General features: G+C 37.0%; 3 protein-coding genes across 3 annotated transcripts; 2 read left to right on the top strand and 1 right to left on the bottom strand.

The window, feature by feature from the left end:
• The first annotated feature begins 576 nt into the window (after positions 1 to 576).
• Positions 577 to 2,862, top strand: LOC125201948 (probable histone chaperone ASF1A). The gene is made up of 3 exons (XM_048100245.1): positions 577 to 889; positions 1,999 to 2,114; positions 2,208 to 2,862. Exons 1-3 carry the CDS (start codon positions 781 to 783, stop codon positions 2,568 to 2,570), a joined length of 588 nt encoding a protein of 195 aa, XP_047956202.1. The 5' UTR covers positions 577 to 780; the 3' UTR covers positions 2,571 to 2,862.
• Positions 2,863 to 3,070: 208 nt separating this feature from the next.
• On the bottom strand, positions 3,071 to 5,872 carry LOC125201947 (aspartic and glutamic acid-rich protein). Its single transcript, XM_048100244.1, has 7 exons — positions 5,736 to 5,872; positions 5,055 to 5,261; positions 4,749 to 4,799; positions 3,948 to 4,189; positions 3,587 to 3,709; positions 3,447 to 3,509; positions 3,071 to 3,355 (listed from the first exon to the last, which is right to left on the bottom strand). Exons 2-7 carry the CDS (start codon positions 5,248 to 5,250, stop codon positions 3,287 to 3,289), a joined length of 744 nt encoding a protein of 247 aa, XP_047956201.1. The 5' UTR covers positions 5,251 to 5,261; positions 5,736 to 5,872; the 3' UTR covers positions 3,071 to 3,286.
• Positions 5,873 to 12,783: 6,911 nt separating this feature from the next.
• Positions 12,784 to 15,359, top strand: LOC125215756 (protein DETOXIFICATION 12-like). The gene is made up of 7 exons (XM_048117295.1): positions 12,784 to 13,073; positions 13,458 to 14,002; positions 14,099 to 14,185; positions 14,264 to 14,320; positions 14,398 to 14,636; positions 14,722 to 14,927; positions 15,083 to 15,359. The coding sequence occupies exons 1-7, from the start codon at positions 12,852 to 12,854 to the stop codon at positions 15,182 to 15,184; spliced, it is 1,458 nt and encodes a 485-aa protein (XP_047973252.1). The 5' UTR covers positions 12,784 to 12,851; the 3' UTR covers positions 15,185 to 15,359.
• The last annotated feature ends 1,965 nt before the right edge of the window (positions 15,360 to 17,324 follow it).

The raw sequence follows: 17,324 nt of genomic DNA, 5'->3' as shown, positions 1-17,324 counted from the left end.
ATTCTATTTGTATTAAATTATACTCATAAATGTTATAATATTTAGATTTTATAAAGATTGTAGTTGTTTTGATATGCTAATTGGTTGATACAATATAATTGTGTTAGTCTCAGAAAATTAATTTTCAGATTTTAATTGTTTTGGATGTATTGTGTAATTTTAAATTTTTGGATTTGGTTTTTGTCGTTTAGATTTTAGTTTTTCGGATATTTTTGCAACTTTGGTTTTTCGGATTAGTTTTAAGAATAATTTTGTTCGGTTTGGTTTTAATTTTTAAAAATTTTGGTTTTTCTATTTGATTTGACAAAAAATTGAACTGAAAACCTAATAGGCTAATACACACAGCTATACACATTAGTAAAACAAGTTAGATCCAATTAGTTTTTCAAGTATTGATTTGAAGTGCCTCCAGGCTCCAACCCAATTAGTTGTGCAAGAAACAAACATAAGGCCAAAATGAAAGAAACTCCCGCCAAATTCGAAAACCGGCTATATCCGGTTGCGAAGACAGTAGCCAGTCAGTTATATAAATAGTAAAATCAGAAGCTGATAATAAAATTATGTGTTGGATTTTGGGGGTAAAGCTAAGCTCGCTCTTCCGCTTCTGATGTGAGTTGTGACATCCAATTCTCGCTGCGCTTCTCTTCTTCTCTCTTCGCCTTTCTCACAACCAATTCTGCTGCCCCTCCCTTCCTTGAAGTTTGCTCTGCTCGCGCCTCGATCGGGGGCCTTATTTACCAACTCCAACTCTGCCCAATTCTCAACATCCTTGCCCCTCCGATGAGTGCCGTGAACATCACCAACGTCGCTGTGCTCGACAATCCGGCTTCCTTTTTGTCCCCTTTCCAGTTCGAAATCTCCTACGAATGCGTTACTTCTCTCAAAGACGGTAATCTCTTGCCATTTCCCTTTGTAATTTTAGTGCTCACTTTAATTACATATCAATTTGCTCTATTACCACATTTAGGGCTACTTGATTCTAGGTTATGCGTGTTGGAGTTATTCCTTTTTTTGGCGTTTTTTGTGTTAATTGATTTGCAGAATTAGTTGATTCTGGTAGTGAAATTTAAACGGTTTAGCTAAGAAATGTATCGATTTAGTGATGAGGGAAAAAGTTGATTTGGGTGTTTCTAATGGTGAGTTAGGGTTTATGATTGATAAGCTTTTAAGAGGATTTCGACAAATATTGATGTCCTCAGCTACTAGATTGGCAGAAAGAAATCGTGGAGCTTAGGTAGAAATCTACATCATGCTAACCATTCATGGACTACATGCATTTAGACTCTGTTTGGCTATTTAGGACCTCTCCTTGATTTCACATAAAATTGTTTGAGACAGGGAATGATGAATATTCACTCACTCATATAGACAGGATTGAGATCATTCCAAATTCCACTGCTTCAAAAATTCGAAAATGAGGATTATAATTTATTTGGTAACCCATTATCATGTATAACCGGAAGACATTGTTCATTCTACAATGTGCTAGGCAAACAAGTTCACTAAAATGGCTGCAGACCATGAAAATGATGTTTTAGTATATTCATTTGCTTGCATGTCCATTCTATAAGAGGTTACTTCTGCAATTAGACTTAACAACTCATGATTAGTAAACAAGTGCGCCATGACTATGAGGATGGCACTTCCACCAATATTCTGGGATGGAGCCGTTACTGACTTTAGAACCCCTCAAAGTAGATAAAGGATGTAAAGAAGGAAAAAGCAAGAGGGTAATGACATTGAAGCCACCATTCTTTCATATTCCTCTGGGAGAAGTAGCAAATAAGGATCTGATTGCTTGTTAGAAATGTATTTTAAGCCTTTCCCAAATACAATTAATTTTTCTCTTTCAGAAATACTGGTGATTAGGTTTTTTCAGTTTTCAAGAAGATCTTTGGATCATTGGCTTGACATAGATATCAAATTTTCACGATAATGTATTGTCTATAAGAAAACTATTCTGCCTATTCCAGTTTGTATTAACTAAGTGCTCTCCAGATCTGGAGTGGAAACTCATTTACGTAGGATCTGCTGAAGATGAAACCTATGACCAACTTTTGGAAAGTGTTCTTGTTGGCCCAGTCAATGTAGGAAACTATCGTTTTGTTTTGCAGGTAAAGCTATAGTCAAGTATTTACGTATTTAAAACTTGAACTACTTTGCATGCTTCTCAAGATCTTATGTTCTCTTTTGGTTATTAATATCAGGCAGACCCTCCAGATCCTTCCAGAATTCGCGAGGAAGACATTATAGGTGTCACAGTGCTCTTATTGACATGCTCTTATGTGGGTCAAGAATTTCTTCGTGTGGGCTATTATGTCAATAATGACTATGGTGATGAGCAGCTCCGAGAGGAGCCTCCCCAGAAGATCATGATTGACAGGATTCAGAGAAACATATTATCCGACAAGCCAAGAGTGACCAAATTTCCCATTAATTTCAACCCAGAAAACAGTGAGAACGGAGAACAAGCACCTTCCCCTGATCACGTTGCTGAAGCAGATAAGCATGAAGAAGAGACGCTCCCCTCAACAAATAATATTTCTGATAAAGATGAGCCTAAAACATGACGCTACTAACTTCTCCAGTCATCATGTTGTGCTGTGCTATCCGCATTTGACATTGTTAGTTAAATTTAGGTCTGAACTAAGTTCTGGCTACTATTTTCTGTCATTTTTGGTTCTTGCATCAGTTATGCCAGCTGCTGTGCTCAATACCATGCACATCTGATTCTTATGCTTCTAACTGAAATATGTTTGTTGTTTTAAAACCTTAAAAATTCTAAGGTGTTCAAGGATTTGTATAGTGTCCAGCCTGTTCAACTTAAAGCTAGGAGCCTCTTTTTCTTAAATTTTAATTTTACTCTTTGATCTTTTTTTCCTTTTTTCTAGAAGCTAAGAAGCCCATCTTTGGCTGGCTTTTGCCTGTTACTTAAGTTACAATTTTGTTCTTGTGATTATTGTCATAACCTTATAAATGTAAAACTATATCAGAAAATTGTTTCTACATTCCTTGATTACATGCTGCTGTCAAGCTATGTTGAAAGAACCCCAATGTTAACGATGATTAATGGAGAATATAAATTGAACCCTGCATTCACCCTTTCTTGTACAGCTAATGAAAATATAAAATGAAGAGTTACAAACAACTTATCCATTATCCTGAATCCAACAAAATTTATAAAAACGCAACAAAGAGGTCAAAAACTTGTTTATGGGATATTCTTGTAGAGATTGAACTTCTGTCTATTGGAAACTGCAGTCATTTATAGAAAAATTGGTTGTCTTCAGTCCTCATTCTTACGCCTCTTCTCCCGCTTCTCTGTTGATCGTTTTGCTTTTCTAGATTCGGCATCCTGTGCTCAGGAAATCGAATCATAGTTAGTACTACTTCCAGAGATTCTAAAAATCATTCTATTGCAATAGTATTAGGGAGCTTTTCTTCACCTGTCTAGGTCTCTTCTTCTGTTTCAAATGTCCTTTGCCCTTTTTGTTTGGCTTCTCTGATTTCTGTTATGATAGTTATGTTTAGCATGTTAAATTAGGCAAAGATGGTAGAAATAAAGCACATTCATGAAGAACAGTACCTGTCGAGAAGCTGTAGTAGGGGCATCATGCTCAGAATACGCCTCGCCCTCAATTTCTCCTCTCTCATTTAACATGAGCTTGAGTCTCCCTTCTCGAAGTAGTTTCTCAGAGCGGATGTGCTTCTGGAAACAACAAAAAGGTATGGTCTGTCAACACCAAGAGCATGTATAGAGCTCACTAAAGTCGAGCAGAACACAACACAATGCAAGATTGGGGGATGAAAGTAGAACATGATTGAGGATCAAGTTAAAGGGCTAGGATGCAAAGATATGTGAAGACAAAGCTTTCAGCTAGAAAAAATCTAAGATAAACATTATAGGCTCATCTGCTATTAAGAAAAGCCGCAATAAACATTCTTACCTTGGAGCTGAGATGAGCCTTTAAAGTCTCCTCTGATAAGCAGACTATCCTAGGGCAAAGCCTGCATTTAAAAACTGACTTATGTTTTAGAATACAATCTGCTGTCTCAAAGTCGGTTTTATCCTTCTTGGGACTATCCAGAGCTATGGTAGGTAAACTGTTTCCTTCTCCACCAGAAAGACTTCCTACAATGTTTTGGCTGCCAACTTGAGCTGCGGTGTCTTCATCACTAGTAGGTAAACCTGCAAAGACCAATTCAGTTGTAGAAACAGGGCGAAAGAGTTCTAGAAATCAGCGCTCTTGATTCAAAATTTCTAATGTGAGCAGCACGCATCCCAAAAAAATCATTATAAATGAACTCCCACAAGGGTCCATGATATCCACATAACATTTTTGAGAATTTGGGGAAAGCAACTTTCAGAAAAGAAAATGTTGAGTAACAGGTTAGCCACTTTTTAGTTGAATTTAGATTGCACAATGATATACAACTATGTCATAACAGCATAACCACTAATGAGCAATGAGCATAACATAAGCATCAAACACATGGGTGATGGGCCACAATAACTCTGTAGCATTAACACCATGATAATTGCTGATAATTTCTGCATTAAACAAGTCAAATAGAAAAGAACAAAACATACAATAAACTGTCAAAATACATGAGAAGGATAAGTTTATAAGCACCACACACCAATATATTCATGCCAAAAACAAGATTGGATTTACACACTGGCTGAACCTAAATGTGCTTTTGTTAAATAAAGTTCTTTACAAACTCTGGTCCATAAAAATTCAAACCTGATGAATCAAGATTAACTTCGTTTACTGAGCTGTCCTCACTTTCATAACCTGAAGATCAAAGCAAATGCATCAAAACATATTTGCAGCAACACAAGCACCAACTCAAGCCTAGAACACCATATATACTGGCAGAAAGAAGAGAGTAAAAAGTGATTAAATCAAATTTATAATAAATTAAGGAATGTTTGTTGAAGTAGTACTCATCTATCTACCAGATACTTAATCAGTAAGGGTAAAAAACACCAAAATCATACAGACTTTAAATGCTTCGGAAAGATAACAACACAACAAAAGATCACCCACCAGAAGAAGAAGAAGCTTCTGCGCCCTCTCTCACATCGTCAGCAACATTTTCTTCTGCTTCTTCTTCTACTTCTTCTTCAATATCAGTGTCCTCAGTAGCTTCTGCCTCCATTTCGGAGCCTGACGAAGACGAGGAAGATTCTGATGCAGCATCCTTAGCACCATGTTCAAACCTATAGAATCGCCTTTTTATCATAATTATCTCCTCTGCAGAAATGAACAAAACGTGCAGTGAGCATCAAATTAAATGTACAAGAAATCCGAGCAACAAAAGAGCAAGTCCTACAACAATATCTTCTACTCAGTCGACAGCATTCTATCTACAAGCATCACATTGACAATGCCAATTCGCAGCTGTTTATCAAATTTTATACTCTTCTGCTCAACTGTTATCAAGTGCTTCCAATTCAGCTTAAACAGCATATTCCAATCAATTTCAATTCATAACGCTTTCCTGTTTATTTTTTCATGTGGCAAACAATCAAATAGGAAAAAGGAGCAGAAAAGAAGATGCTTAATCGTACAAAGAAACGCCTCCGCATAGATTGCATAGAACTCACTAGCAAAATTTCCAGAAAAAAAATTAATTGTGGTTTCCTCAGAATAACTGACATTACCGAGAAAATGCAAAATTAAAACGCACGTAAAGATACATAGAAAGAGGAGAAAGAGAGAGAGAACCGTGAAGGGCGGCGGAAAGGGGTGCTTGCGTTGCTTGTGATGTTGCGGAGGGAGGAAAGGGAGGAGGAGGGTTTTGGTTTCAGCGGGACCCGCAAATGTTGAAACTTGAAACCTATTACACGAATGTACACTTCATTTTGACTCGTGAAATTTATTTAGAACATGAAATTTATTTATACCCTTCGACTTTTGAAAATACACATAAATTAAATTCTTAATTTTATTTTTTCCTTTTAGAAGATGATTTTTTTTTAAAAAAAAGGTAATTTTATACTCGAGTGTTACGCATATAGCCCAATGTCACAACCTCAGTGTAGGTATCAAGGTCCAGATTACCATATAGTCTCTTAATCAAATTTTGGTCCATCATATTGCGCATATACTATAGAAATATTGTAAAAAAGGGACATATTTAAATCATGCCGAATTGAGATATCTTCCATCAAATTTGTCGACCCAGTCACTCTAAGTTCAGTCTTACATGCGAAGACAACCATCCCCTTTTCATCTCTAAGAAGGCCCGTTGTACTGAGAGCCGCGCTTTCTCGCCCGTTTAGCCTACGTTCCCCACTACCGAGGCGTAGGCATGCCCGCGGGCTCCTGGGGTGGACGAGAAGCCGAGCGCTCGGCCGGGCCGGTGCTCTGGTGCTGCCCGCCTCAAGCACCCAGTGTCAGAGTCGCGGTCTCGCCACCGCTTTCATTTTTTTTTTTTTTAAAAAATTCGAAAATTATATTTATAAATACTATATTCATCCCATTTTTTTTATCTTCCTCAATTCTAAACCCTAAAAATTTCACCATCTACCATTTTCAAAGTCTACAAATGCATGTGGTAACATCTCCCGCCTATGAGAACGGATCAGCTACATTCGTCTTCCCAACCGTGGAGACGAGTCCGGACCCCCTCCAACGAACCCGTGGAGTCCACAATCGCCGCCGCGGGCAAATGTGACACCCTAACTCCTGGTCACCTCCTCCTCCCCAAATTACAGAGGAACGGCCCCAATCGGGGGTTCTGGCGACTCACCGCCCAATATGGACGCGATCAACAACCTTCGTTAATTCCAATCCTCCACCTACCACACTCAATCCCCTTCATCCTAATCCGCAGATTCAATGGAACAAGCTTGACGGAACACCACCGACACCCCGCTGTCCCGACATTCAAGGCGCGGCTAAATCGCGCCGGGGTTAAACAAAGGAAGTGAGGCGGCGAAATGGCGTAAATGGTGGGGGGCGAAGCGGCGGCGTGGTCGGTTAAGCCGCCGAGAGAGTGGGGGCTAACTGCAGAGCAAGGGCTGCCTGCTGGCTCTGGCATGAAAAGGGCGACGCGTTGCCGGGCGATGTATGCGGGCGGTGGAGCACAAGGCTGGTTTGGCGGTCAATCTACTATAGCAATGAAGTTAATCCATTACCGTATTTAGCCTGGTACGCGGTCATTAACCGATTCTATATACGGTACGGATCGACGATTGCTGGTTGAATCGCGTCTCGAAGTGTGTGGCTAATGAATTCAAACCAGATTGGGAGCTGGTTTGAAACAGACAAATACCAGGTCCCAAGAAGTTCTATGATTACTAGCGTTGAAGAGGTTCAACATATGGCTGAGACCCAACCTCGCCTTGCCGGCATGGCCGACCGGGGCCGGGACGCATGAGCGTTGTCGCATCGCTTTGTTCAACATCAATCGTCAAGTTTATCCATCGGACGACCACTCGCTCATGCGATCGCCCGAAATTCAAGGGTCCTCATCGATAAAGATCCCGTCACCGGCGCGACTGCATCAAGGTTTAGTAATTTTTAAAGTATGCATTTTTTTTAAGTATGCATTTTTTACTTATTATATGCATATAATTTTTATTCTAGGAATATTAAAACATACAAAAAATGTATAAAAATAATTTTAATTGTTGAAATAGAAAAAAAAAAATGGTGGCCCGGAGGGCCACCATTGTGGTGGCCAAGTTTTGAGGGCAAGGGCCAAGTTTGTTGGGCATGCCCAAGAAATGGTGGCTTGGGCATGCCCAAGAGGGCCACCATTGTGGACACCCTAAAGATCACACTCAGTCGAACTTGACCATTCTTGAGAATGTTTATATCACTATTCATCATAAGAGTGCCCAATGGAGGAGGTTCCCATTTTTGGAAACTACAATATTTCCATCCAATTTCCATCCAATTTTTGTGCACGAATGACAAGATTTCTTTGCAGTTAAAATTTTTCACCCGAAGTAAAAGTCATTACTTCTCTTCCAAATATTCTATGTAGTTCAAGAAAAAAGTGCAAAGGCTTCGTAGAGTGATTTTTCCAAAAGAGACTAAACCACTTGCTTGCTTAAATGAAGAGTTATCAAGGAGATGGGAGTCAAAAGAAGAGGGTCGTACCTCCAAATATTAGCTACTTCAGTACAATGTAACAATAAATAATCACTTGACTCACAACTCAAGTTGCAAATCTTACAAATAGATCCCACATTAATGCCTTGATGATAAAGATTTTCATTTGATTCGAGGAGACTTTATATTCATGACTTTTCCCAAAAAGTATGCTTGCCAAGTGATACGTTGTCCTGAACGAATATATTTCTTTTTTAATAAAAATAAGATATACAAATAAAGAAAAACGTGTTAAACCTCAAAGATGAAGTATATAATAAAACTTAACATGATTTAAAATATAAAAATATAAATAAACAAACATATATAAATAAGATGAATGAATGAAACGAAATAAAATTATCAAGAATTTTAAGATAAAAAATATTGATTAATTAAATTTAATTATCTATACAAATTTCTAAAGCTCAAAATTGAGATCCTTTATAAAATTAATAACTTAACATTTATAAATTATTTAAGAATACAATCAAAGTTCTAATCTCCTTAGACTTATAAAGCTCTAATTCACATCTACCCTTACAAGGATGTATAGCATAGATATCGAATGTTCACTTAACTAAAAGCAACAATTAAATTCAAACATTTTCTTCGAAAAAAAACAGTGATAGGTTCTAAAATCATAAATCAAGGAACAAAAGTTCTAAGAATATAATCAATCTCTTAGCATTTATGATGACAAAAATAGACATTCAAACATTTATCCAAATTACTATATTTCTTTAAAAATTAAAAATCCAATTCAAAATCAAAATCACAACAACAGAAACTATATTGGATTAAAACTTTAATTAATCAATTTATGTTTCAAACATATAAAAACGTAATAGAGGTTTAATAATTTCAAGAAACGTACAAAATATAAAATAATTAAATTTAATATATTATAAATATTTACATTAAAGAAATTTACATCACAAAAAGATTGATTTGACATGAACTGGGAAACAAAAAACTGAAAATATGGTGCAAATCTATTCAACTAACAATGCAACCTCTTTATATATGTATAAAATGCCCAAAAAGTATACTCTCAGCCCAAAAACATAACCTAACTCGTACTAGGCCCAACATACTTCCTCTCCCAGATTTGATTAAGTTGATAACAAATTAATTGACTTCAACGGCTACTTAGAATCATAAGACGTAATTAGCATACAATAAACAGAGTATAAATAATTTTTTCTATCTCATTTCTAATTTTTGCTCTCTCATTTCACACACCGCCACCGACAAAACCCTACAATGAGTTTCACCAAAATTCGCTCCTCCGATTTTTTACACAAATTATACTAAATTCAGAATTTTGTATCACAACTTTATTTTAATAAAAGTAACTATTTTCATCAAATATAGTAATAATATACCTCCTCCATTCTCCAATAATTATCCACTTTAGTTCCAGAACGAAATTTAAGAAATATAAAGGAAAGTGAGTTAAAAAAGTTAATAGAATTTGAGTCTTATTTTTATATATTAATTTTATAATAAATTGTGAATGAAATGAATTAATGGAATTTAGAGCCTATTTACCATTTATCATAGAAATGAAAATAGATATTAAATGGGAAATGGACAAAAATGTCAAAAATGGCAATTAGTAGAGGATAAATAGAATATATGTTTATTATTAAATATGTTTAAAATTTTAGATTTATATAAGGGTATTGTTTAATATTTCAAAATAATATTTTATAATTTGATATAAATAATATGAGTCGATGGTACGGTTAGTTAATTATAAATATAGAGTAGCAGAAAATTACAAACACCTATCTACACTCGAAGAGTGGAAAATCCGTGGCTGCCACTATATAGCAAAAGCATAAATGCTATATAATCAAAGAGTGGAAAAAATGCGTGGCTGCCATTATAAAGCAAAGCATATGTTATGAAAATTAATTAACGTTACTTTTCTATTACTAGTAGAGTGGAGTCTGCGGAGATATTTCTTTTTTTCATATTGAGATTAAAAAAAATGGTTGCAATCTATTAAATAAAAAGATAATAAAATAGAAGAAAGGAAAGGTAGAGAGAATAAAATAAGAGCTAGAAAAATAGGAATGAGTTTACTCCCTCCATTTCAACTATATTGAATAAAACTTTTGGACACGAAGGTTAATAAATTGTTTTGAAAGTAGGAAAGATAAGAGCATCCTCAATGCATGCGGATGTTCCATAGCCTTCCCGATGGACATTCCAAAAACACCTCATGCCACGTCATCAAGGACATCTCATAGCCTTCCCAGCACTGCCACGTCATAAGGACATCTCATAGCCTTCCCTGCATAGTGGCGGACATCCCATAGCCTTCCTGCGCGGACTTCCCGCAATAAAAAAAAATCACAAATTCACCAAATTAAAATTTTCACGGAATTAAAGTAAACAATGTTCGGAATTAAAATTTCGTAATGCATACGGAATTAAACAAAATGCAAATTAATTTCATTAGATTAAAAAAAAGGACAAAAAAAAAGAACTACATCACTTAACACGCCCGAACATATTAACGACCACCCCGACGCAACCATAGCTCTTCAATTATATCGTTCTGGAGTCGAATATGGGCTTGTTGTTGGCGCATGTCGGCAAACGCACGGACCCGATCGAGCCCTTCCTGGGGTATCCCCATACGTGCACTGGAGGTGGCCACACCGTGGCTTGGACCGGCACCATCATCATCGGCCCACTCAGTCAGTGCTGGACCTTCATCTTCGACAATCATGTTGTGCATGATAATACACGCATACATGACATCAGCGATGGTCTCCATATCCCACAACCGTGATGGACCCCTCAATATCGCCCATCGACTCTGGAGCACACCAAATGCCCGCTCCACATCCTTGTGCGCTGCTTCCTGACGACCCGCAAAGTATTTCTTCTTATCTTTTGTTGCGCATCTGATCGTCTTCACGAAGACGAGCCACATAGGATAGATCCCATCCGCCAAATAGTAGCCCATGTTGTGCTGGTTGCCGTTGACGACGAAACTGACAGCCGGACCAACACCGAGTTCTTGGTCGTTGAAAAGGAGAGACGACTGTAGGACGTTGATGTCGTTGTTCGAACCGGCTACTCCAAAATATGCATGCCAAATCCACAGCCGGTAGTCAGCTACCGCCTCAAGGACTATCGTGGGATGTTTGCTCTTGACACCGATTGTGAACAACCCTTTCCAGGCGGAGGGACAGTTCTTCCATTCCCAATGCATACAGTCTATGCTGCCCAACATTTTCGGAAACCCGTGCTGGCTCCCGTGCATAGCCATCAGATCCTGGCAGTCTTGGGGGGTAGGCTTCCGAAGATAGGTATCCCCGAATATCTCCCTAATGCCTTGACAAAAAAACTCCACACATTCTCGGGCAGTCGTCTCGCCGATGTGGAGGTACTCGTCGAACATGTCGGCCGTACCTCCGTAAGCCAGCTGCCTGATCGCTGCAGTGCACTTCTGAATGGGCGTGTGACCCAGTCTACCAACCGCATCCTCTCTCATCCTGAAATATAAGTATCGACGCTCGCACCAACGATACGAAGAAATAGTTCACGACGCATCCAGAAACGTCGGCGGAATAAGTTGTCTCCAAACCGCGACTGTGGAGCAAAGTAGTCCGCGTACAACCGATGGTGTGCTGTGATGCGGTCATGAGGTATATAAGTGCGGCGATGGATGGGTCGAGGTACCGCCGGCTGTTGTTGCTGCTGCTGCTGCATGGCCGCTTGTAACACCCGATTCATCTCCCTAGACGTAACGACACGCAGCTCATCCCTAACAATCTGGCGCCAATCGCTAGCACCGCTACCACCCGCACCACTACCACTACCACTACCACTGCCACTTCCACTACCACTACCACTTTCCATTATATTAAATAATAAAAGAAACTTAGAGAGAGAGAGAAACTTGTTAACACAAGTGGTGCGAGTGAAATGAAGTTCAATGAGCTGTATATATAGATTTTGAAAAAAAAAATAAAAAAAAATAGAATTATCGGACGTCCGTCCGCATGCCACAGCGGCGGACGTCCCGTCGCCGTCACGACGGAAGTCGCGAGATACCCGCGGAACTCCCGTGGCCGCACGGGACGTCCGTCCGCCCCTCTTCCTCGCACAATGGCGGACATCGGGGACGGCGGTCTGATGCCCGACGGAAATCTGGTGTTGGATGCTCTAAAGAGAGTAAAATATGAGTTAATATAAAATAGAGTAAACTACATAAATGGTACCTGATTTTTCAGTTTCGCACGCAAGTGGTACCTGATCTTTATTTTATATCGTTTTTGGTACCCAGTGACAAAAATAACCTGAGGTACCTGATCTTTATTTTTTTTCTTCCTTACTTATTTCTTCATTTTCTTCTTTCTTTTTAGGATTTTAACTTCCTTTCTTCTTTCTTTTTCTCCATAGTTTATGTTACCTCATTTTTTTATCTTCTTTTTCTTTTTTTTTTAGTGTTTTATATATACATTTAATTGCCTTCATAATATAAATTAATAACAAAACACCTAATTAAATTAATTATTTTAAATAATTAAATATTTTATTAAATTATTTTATACTATTTTTAGAGTTGAAATACCTAACTAAAAATATTCAACTCTACATTTAAATTCTGCATTTAAGTGGACAAAAAAAAGTTCGGCAGTTTACCAAATCTGCTAATTTAATAAAGTCTAAAGTCCATGAAAACAAAGGAGAGTTTGTGAGTCTCACCAGAAAATGGAGGTGGCGAAGCGAAACGCTGCGGCGGCGAGAAAGATCGCATTCACAGCGGAGGTGAAGCGTGTGAATTGGATCGCGCTGCCGATGATCGTCGTGACGATATCGCAGTATCTGCTGCGGTTTTCGCCTATGTTCATGCTCGGCCACGTCGACCAACTCTCCCTCTCCAGCGCCTCCATCGCCACCTCTCTCTGCAACGTCACCGGATTCAGTGTCGTTGTAAGTTGTCATTTTCAATTTTACACGTTTTTGCTCAATCACTAAATATGATTCACAAATTTGTGCGAAATTGACCTTGCTCTTCTTAACAACCGTGTCAACGGCCATTCAACCTAATTTTATACTCATTCATAATTTTCTTCTGTTTAAAGATGTTGACACTTTAGATCACTCAATACTAAATAATTCTACATTCAAAAGCCATTGAACCAAAGCATAATATATTAGGCATTTACTATGTGTGATAGCATAGATGTAAAATATTAATCATCTAATCCCTACTCAATCATGTGGTCAATTCAATCTATCAATCGTATATTCGTGCATAACATAGTTTGATGTGTAGAATGTATTGCCTAATCGATAGTGTAAGTTGGTATGCAGTTTGGGATGGCTAGTGCTCTGGAAACACTATGCGGGCAGGCATACGGTGCTAAGCAATACAAAAGAGTGGGAACGCTAACTTATGGCGCAATGTTGTCGCTGTTTTTGGTGTGTTTAGCTCTCTCTCTCGTATTCATCTTGACCGAGAAACTGCTTCTTGTGATGGGCCAAGATCCTTCAATATCAGCTGCAGCAGGCAAGTTCGCCGTCCAGCTCATCCCATCGCTCTTCCCCCAAGCGTTTCTCCAGTGCATTGTTCGTTACCTGCAGATCCAGAGCTTGATTTTCCCCATGGTTTGGAGCTCATTAGCATCTCTCTGCTTCCAGCTACCTCTCTGTTGGGCTCTCATATTCAGATTCCATCTCGGAAACTCTGGAGCAACTATCTCCATAGCCATATCCTCTTGGTTCAATTTTCTTCTCCTCGTGCTTTATGTCATGTATTCGCCTGCTTGCCAAGAAACACGAGCTCCGTTGTCATGGGATGTGCTTGCCACCATGAGGGACTTCTTTCACCTTGCTATACCATCTGCTGCCATGGTATGGTGAGTTTGAGTTCACTTTCTATTTATTTATTTTTTCCAAATTTGGATTTGTCTTACATTTCGTAGCTTTGACCAATATGTGGTTTATATATACAGTCTGGAATGGTGGTCTTTTGAGGTAATACTGTTGCTGTCAGGAGTGTTGCCAAATCCACAATTGGAGACATCAGTTCTTTCTATATGGTATTATTCTTTGATTGAATAACTCACACTGTTTGTATCTACATACATTTCTAAGTGTCTACTTTTCCTTGCTTGCAGCTTCACAATTTCGTATTTGCACTATCACGTCCCTTATTCTTTTGGCTCTGCTGCAAGGTCTACTCTCGATTTTGCATTACTATTAACTGCACAATGACTTACATGTTTTGTGAATATTTAACTCTCGAGTCCAGCACGCTGATCTCGAACGAGATGGGGGCAGGAAAGCCGGAAGCAGCCAGAGCCACTCTACACGCAGTGTTGGCTCTGTCTGTCACAGAGTTCCTAGCAGTTGGCTTCGCCATTGGCTCATCAGGCCATGTGTTAGGATACGCATTTAGTGCAGATAAACAAGTCGTCTCTTATGTCAAGAAAATGGCGCCTTTCCTTGGCATGTCAATTGTCATGGACGGCATGCAGGCTGTTCTTTCGGGTAAACTTTGTGTTGACTCACTTGAAATCCTCCGATGAATGATATTAGTTGTTTAATCCTAACACGGTGCTTTATATTTGTGCAGGGGTAGTTAGAGGCATCGGGTTGCAGCATATGGGGGCGTATGTGAATGCGGGAGCATATTATCTGGTGTGTATCCCAGTGGCTCTGTTGTTTGGCTTTTTAGTACACCTGAAAGGGGTTGGCCTTTGGAGCGGACTCGTGGCAGGAGCAACGGTTCAATCTATCTCGCTTTTTCTTCTAACGGCCTCTACCAATTGGGAAAAGAAGGTACTGTATCTATCAATCGACATGAAACTCTGTGAGTCCATTTTGTGTTTTGATCAATGTTGGAGTATAAAGATTTCATCATGCATAGTAATGCTTTGTTTTCTTCATTTTACACAAATATGTTCCAAGAAATGTGGTTGGACTGGATTTTACAGGCAATTGAAGTACGGCAGAGGATCTTCTCGGAGGAATTTCAAGTTGGAAATGATGCCATAAGCAAGCATGAAATAGAAAAATTGGTGGAGATAGCAAATTAAATGAAAAAGAACAAAAGTGAAATCTTATGATGTGTGGAGTATCAATTGAAGTAAGACAAATGTAGAAATCAAAATTTCTCAAATATGAAAATAGGGCTTATGTAAATAGTCTTGCACTTAAACCAGTTAATATGCATTTTTCTAATATAGCTTGAAGCTCTTCATTGCTCTTTCATTTATGTATAGTATTTACATTTATTCAATTCTATTTTACAACATGCATGTGCATCACTCCATTTTGGATATATCAATATATTTTAATTAACACTTAAAATATAATGAAGCTGTTTTGTAAAAAAATTTAACTCCACTGTTGTCATATCATATATTCGACATTGTCATATCTCTTTCAATATTTATCATTATGGAAGAATTAAAAAGAATTTATAAGTTGTGATTTTATATTACTACAATTTACAAATTATAGAATCAATAAGAAGTTAACGAAAGCAATAATTTAAATAAAAGTTTAATTAGTAAAATATGAGGTCAATTACCAAAAGTACTCTTAGAAAAAGCAAATGAAATATTTATTGGTGGTCGGATGAAAATGACAGAATGAGACAATTATTGGTGGGCGGAGGAAGTATATTCATACAAATTTTAATATATTACTCCTATAGTATTTGAGCAATAATTTAGTTTAAAAAATATATAAGAATAGTAGAGAGTTGTGGATTGTACAAATGAAAAAGAATTTTATTTTATTTAACTAAAAAATATTCAAGAATAGTAGAAAATCATGAATTGCACAAATGAAAAAAATATTTTATTTTATCAAATATGTTGACAAACAAAAAGACCTATATCAAATCGAATCATATAAAATCAAATCATATCATATCCTAATATGAAATAATTATCAAACATGATAACAAAGTACTTATAAAGCATATCTTTAGGTACATATGGAAGATTGAGAGATTTAAACATCAATAGCACTATTTCACGGCCCTAGGGATGGATAGGCACGTATACCTTACTTAAATGCGGTATATGAAAAAATCATATCTTTATCTTACAAATTTTTTTGATATATCGATATTCTCGGAGTACGTATATTCAAACAAATATTAATATATTACTCCTATTGTATTTGAGCAATAATTTAGCTTAAAAAATATTTAAGAATAATAGAGAATCGTGGATTGAACAAATAAAAAAGAATTTTATTTTATTTAACTATAAAAATCCTCAAGAAGAGTAGAGAATCATGAATTGCACAAATAAAAAGATATTTTATTTTATTTTATCAAATACGTTGACAAACAATAAGACCTATATCAAATCGAATCATATAAAATCAAATCATATCATATCCCAATATGAAATAATCATCAAAGATAATACAAATACAAAGTATAAAGCATATCCTTAGATACATATGTAAGATTAAGAGATTTAAACATCAATAGCACTATTTCACCCAGATTTAAACATCAATAGCACTATTTCACCGCATGGGTGGGTAGGTATGACGAATTTGCATATCGATACCGGTACCTCAATTTTGGTATACTGTACCAAAGTTTGGTATACCTCACTTTTACGGTATACCTAACTTTTAGCATCAATAAAATATAATATTTGACTCTTAAGAATATTATTTATATTTTATAATTCAAAAAATATAGAAAATATATTTTCCTCATAATTATATTTTTATTTCACAATTGAATTTACGATTTAAAAAGATATAAGTACTATATTTTATATATAATTATATTTATATACCGTTTCGGTATGCCGCGGTATATGACCATTACCTTACCGAAATCTTTCGATAAGGTATAATATCGTACCGAAACTTACCGTATACCTAAAATTCAGTATTTTTGATATTTTTTCGATACGATAAGACCGATATTTCGGTATTTTTCCTCGACCTAGTTACTTACACATTTTGAGAGCGTGCAATATTCATTTTCAGAAGAAAAAATAAAGAGTCATTCAGATAATTTAATTGTTGGATTACCACTAAATAGAATCCAAGAGAAGTTTAACAGCCTAATTAAATTAATTAGTAGATTTTTGTAACGAAATGGTCTCAATCTAAACACAAGTAAAATCTCCGAAACACTACAAACATAATCAAAACTAATGTTGAACTTCAGTTTTTCTGTGATTTTTCAGGTTTCAC

The sequence above is a fragment of the Salvia hispanica genome, chromosome 1 (genome assembly GCF_023119035.1).
Source record: "Salvia hispanica cultivar TCC Black 2014 chromosome 1, UniMelb_Shisp_WGS_1.0, whole genome shotgun sequence".
NCBI classification, from domain to species: domain Eukaryota; kingdom Viridiplantae; phylum Streptophyta; class Magnoliopsida; order Lamiales; family Lamiaceae; genus Salvia; species Salvia hispanica.
This window is presented reverse-complemented; position numbering and strand designations above follow the sequence as displayed.

Bases quoted from the DNA above. Each gene is read 5' to 3' on its own strand.
- LOC125201948 (XM_048100245.1), top strand. From the start codon at position 781: ATGAGTGCCGTGAACATCACCAACGTCGCTGTGCTCGACAATCCGGCT. The intron at 890-1,998 runs GTAATCTCTTGC...AGTGCTCTCCAG, and splicing joins CGTTACTTCTCTCAAAGACG to ATCTGGAGTGGAAACTCATT. The intron at 2,115-2,207 runs GTAAAGCTATAG...TATTAATATCAG, and splicing joins ACTATCGTTTTGTTTTGCAG to GCAGACCCTCCAGATCCTTC.
- LOC125201947 (XM_048100244.1), bottom strand. From the start codon at position 5,250: ATGATAAAAAGGCGATTCTATAGGTTTGAACATGGTGCTAAGGATGCT. The intron at 4,190-4,748 runs GTTTGAATTTTT...TGGTCTTTGCAG, and splicing joins AGTTAATCTTGATTCATCAG to GTTTACCTACTAGTGATGAA. The intron at 3,510-3,586 runs GTACTGTTCTTC...CTATCATAACAG, and splicing joins CTACTACAGCTTCTCGACAG to AAATCAGAGAAGCCAAACAA.
- LOC125215756 (XM_048117295.1), top strand. From the start codon at position 12,852: ATGGAGGTGGCGAAGCGAAACGCTGCGGCGGCGAGAAAGATCGCATTC. The intron at 13,074-13,457 runs GTAAGTTGTCAT...GTTGGTATGCAG, and splicing joins TCACCGGATTCAGTGTCGTT to TTTGGGATGGCTAGTGCTCT. The intron at 14,928-15,082 runs GTACTGTATCTA...TGGATTTTACAG, and splicing joins CTACCAATTGGGAAAAGAAG to GCAATTGAAGTACGGCAGAG.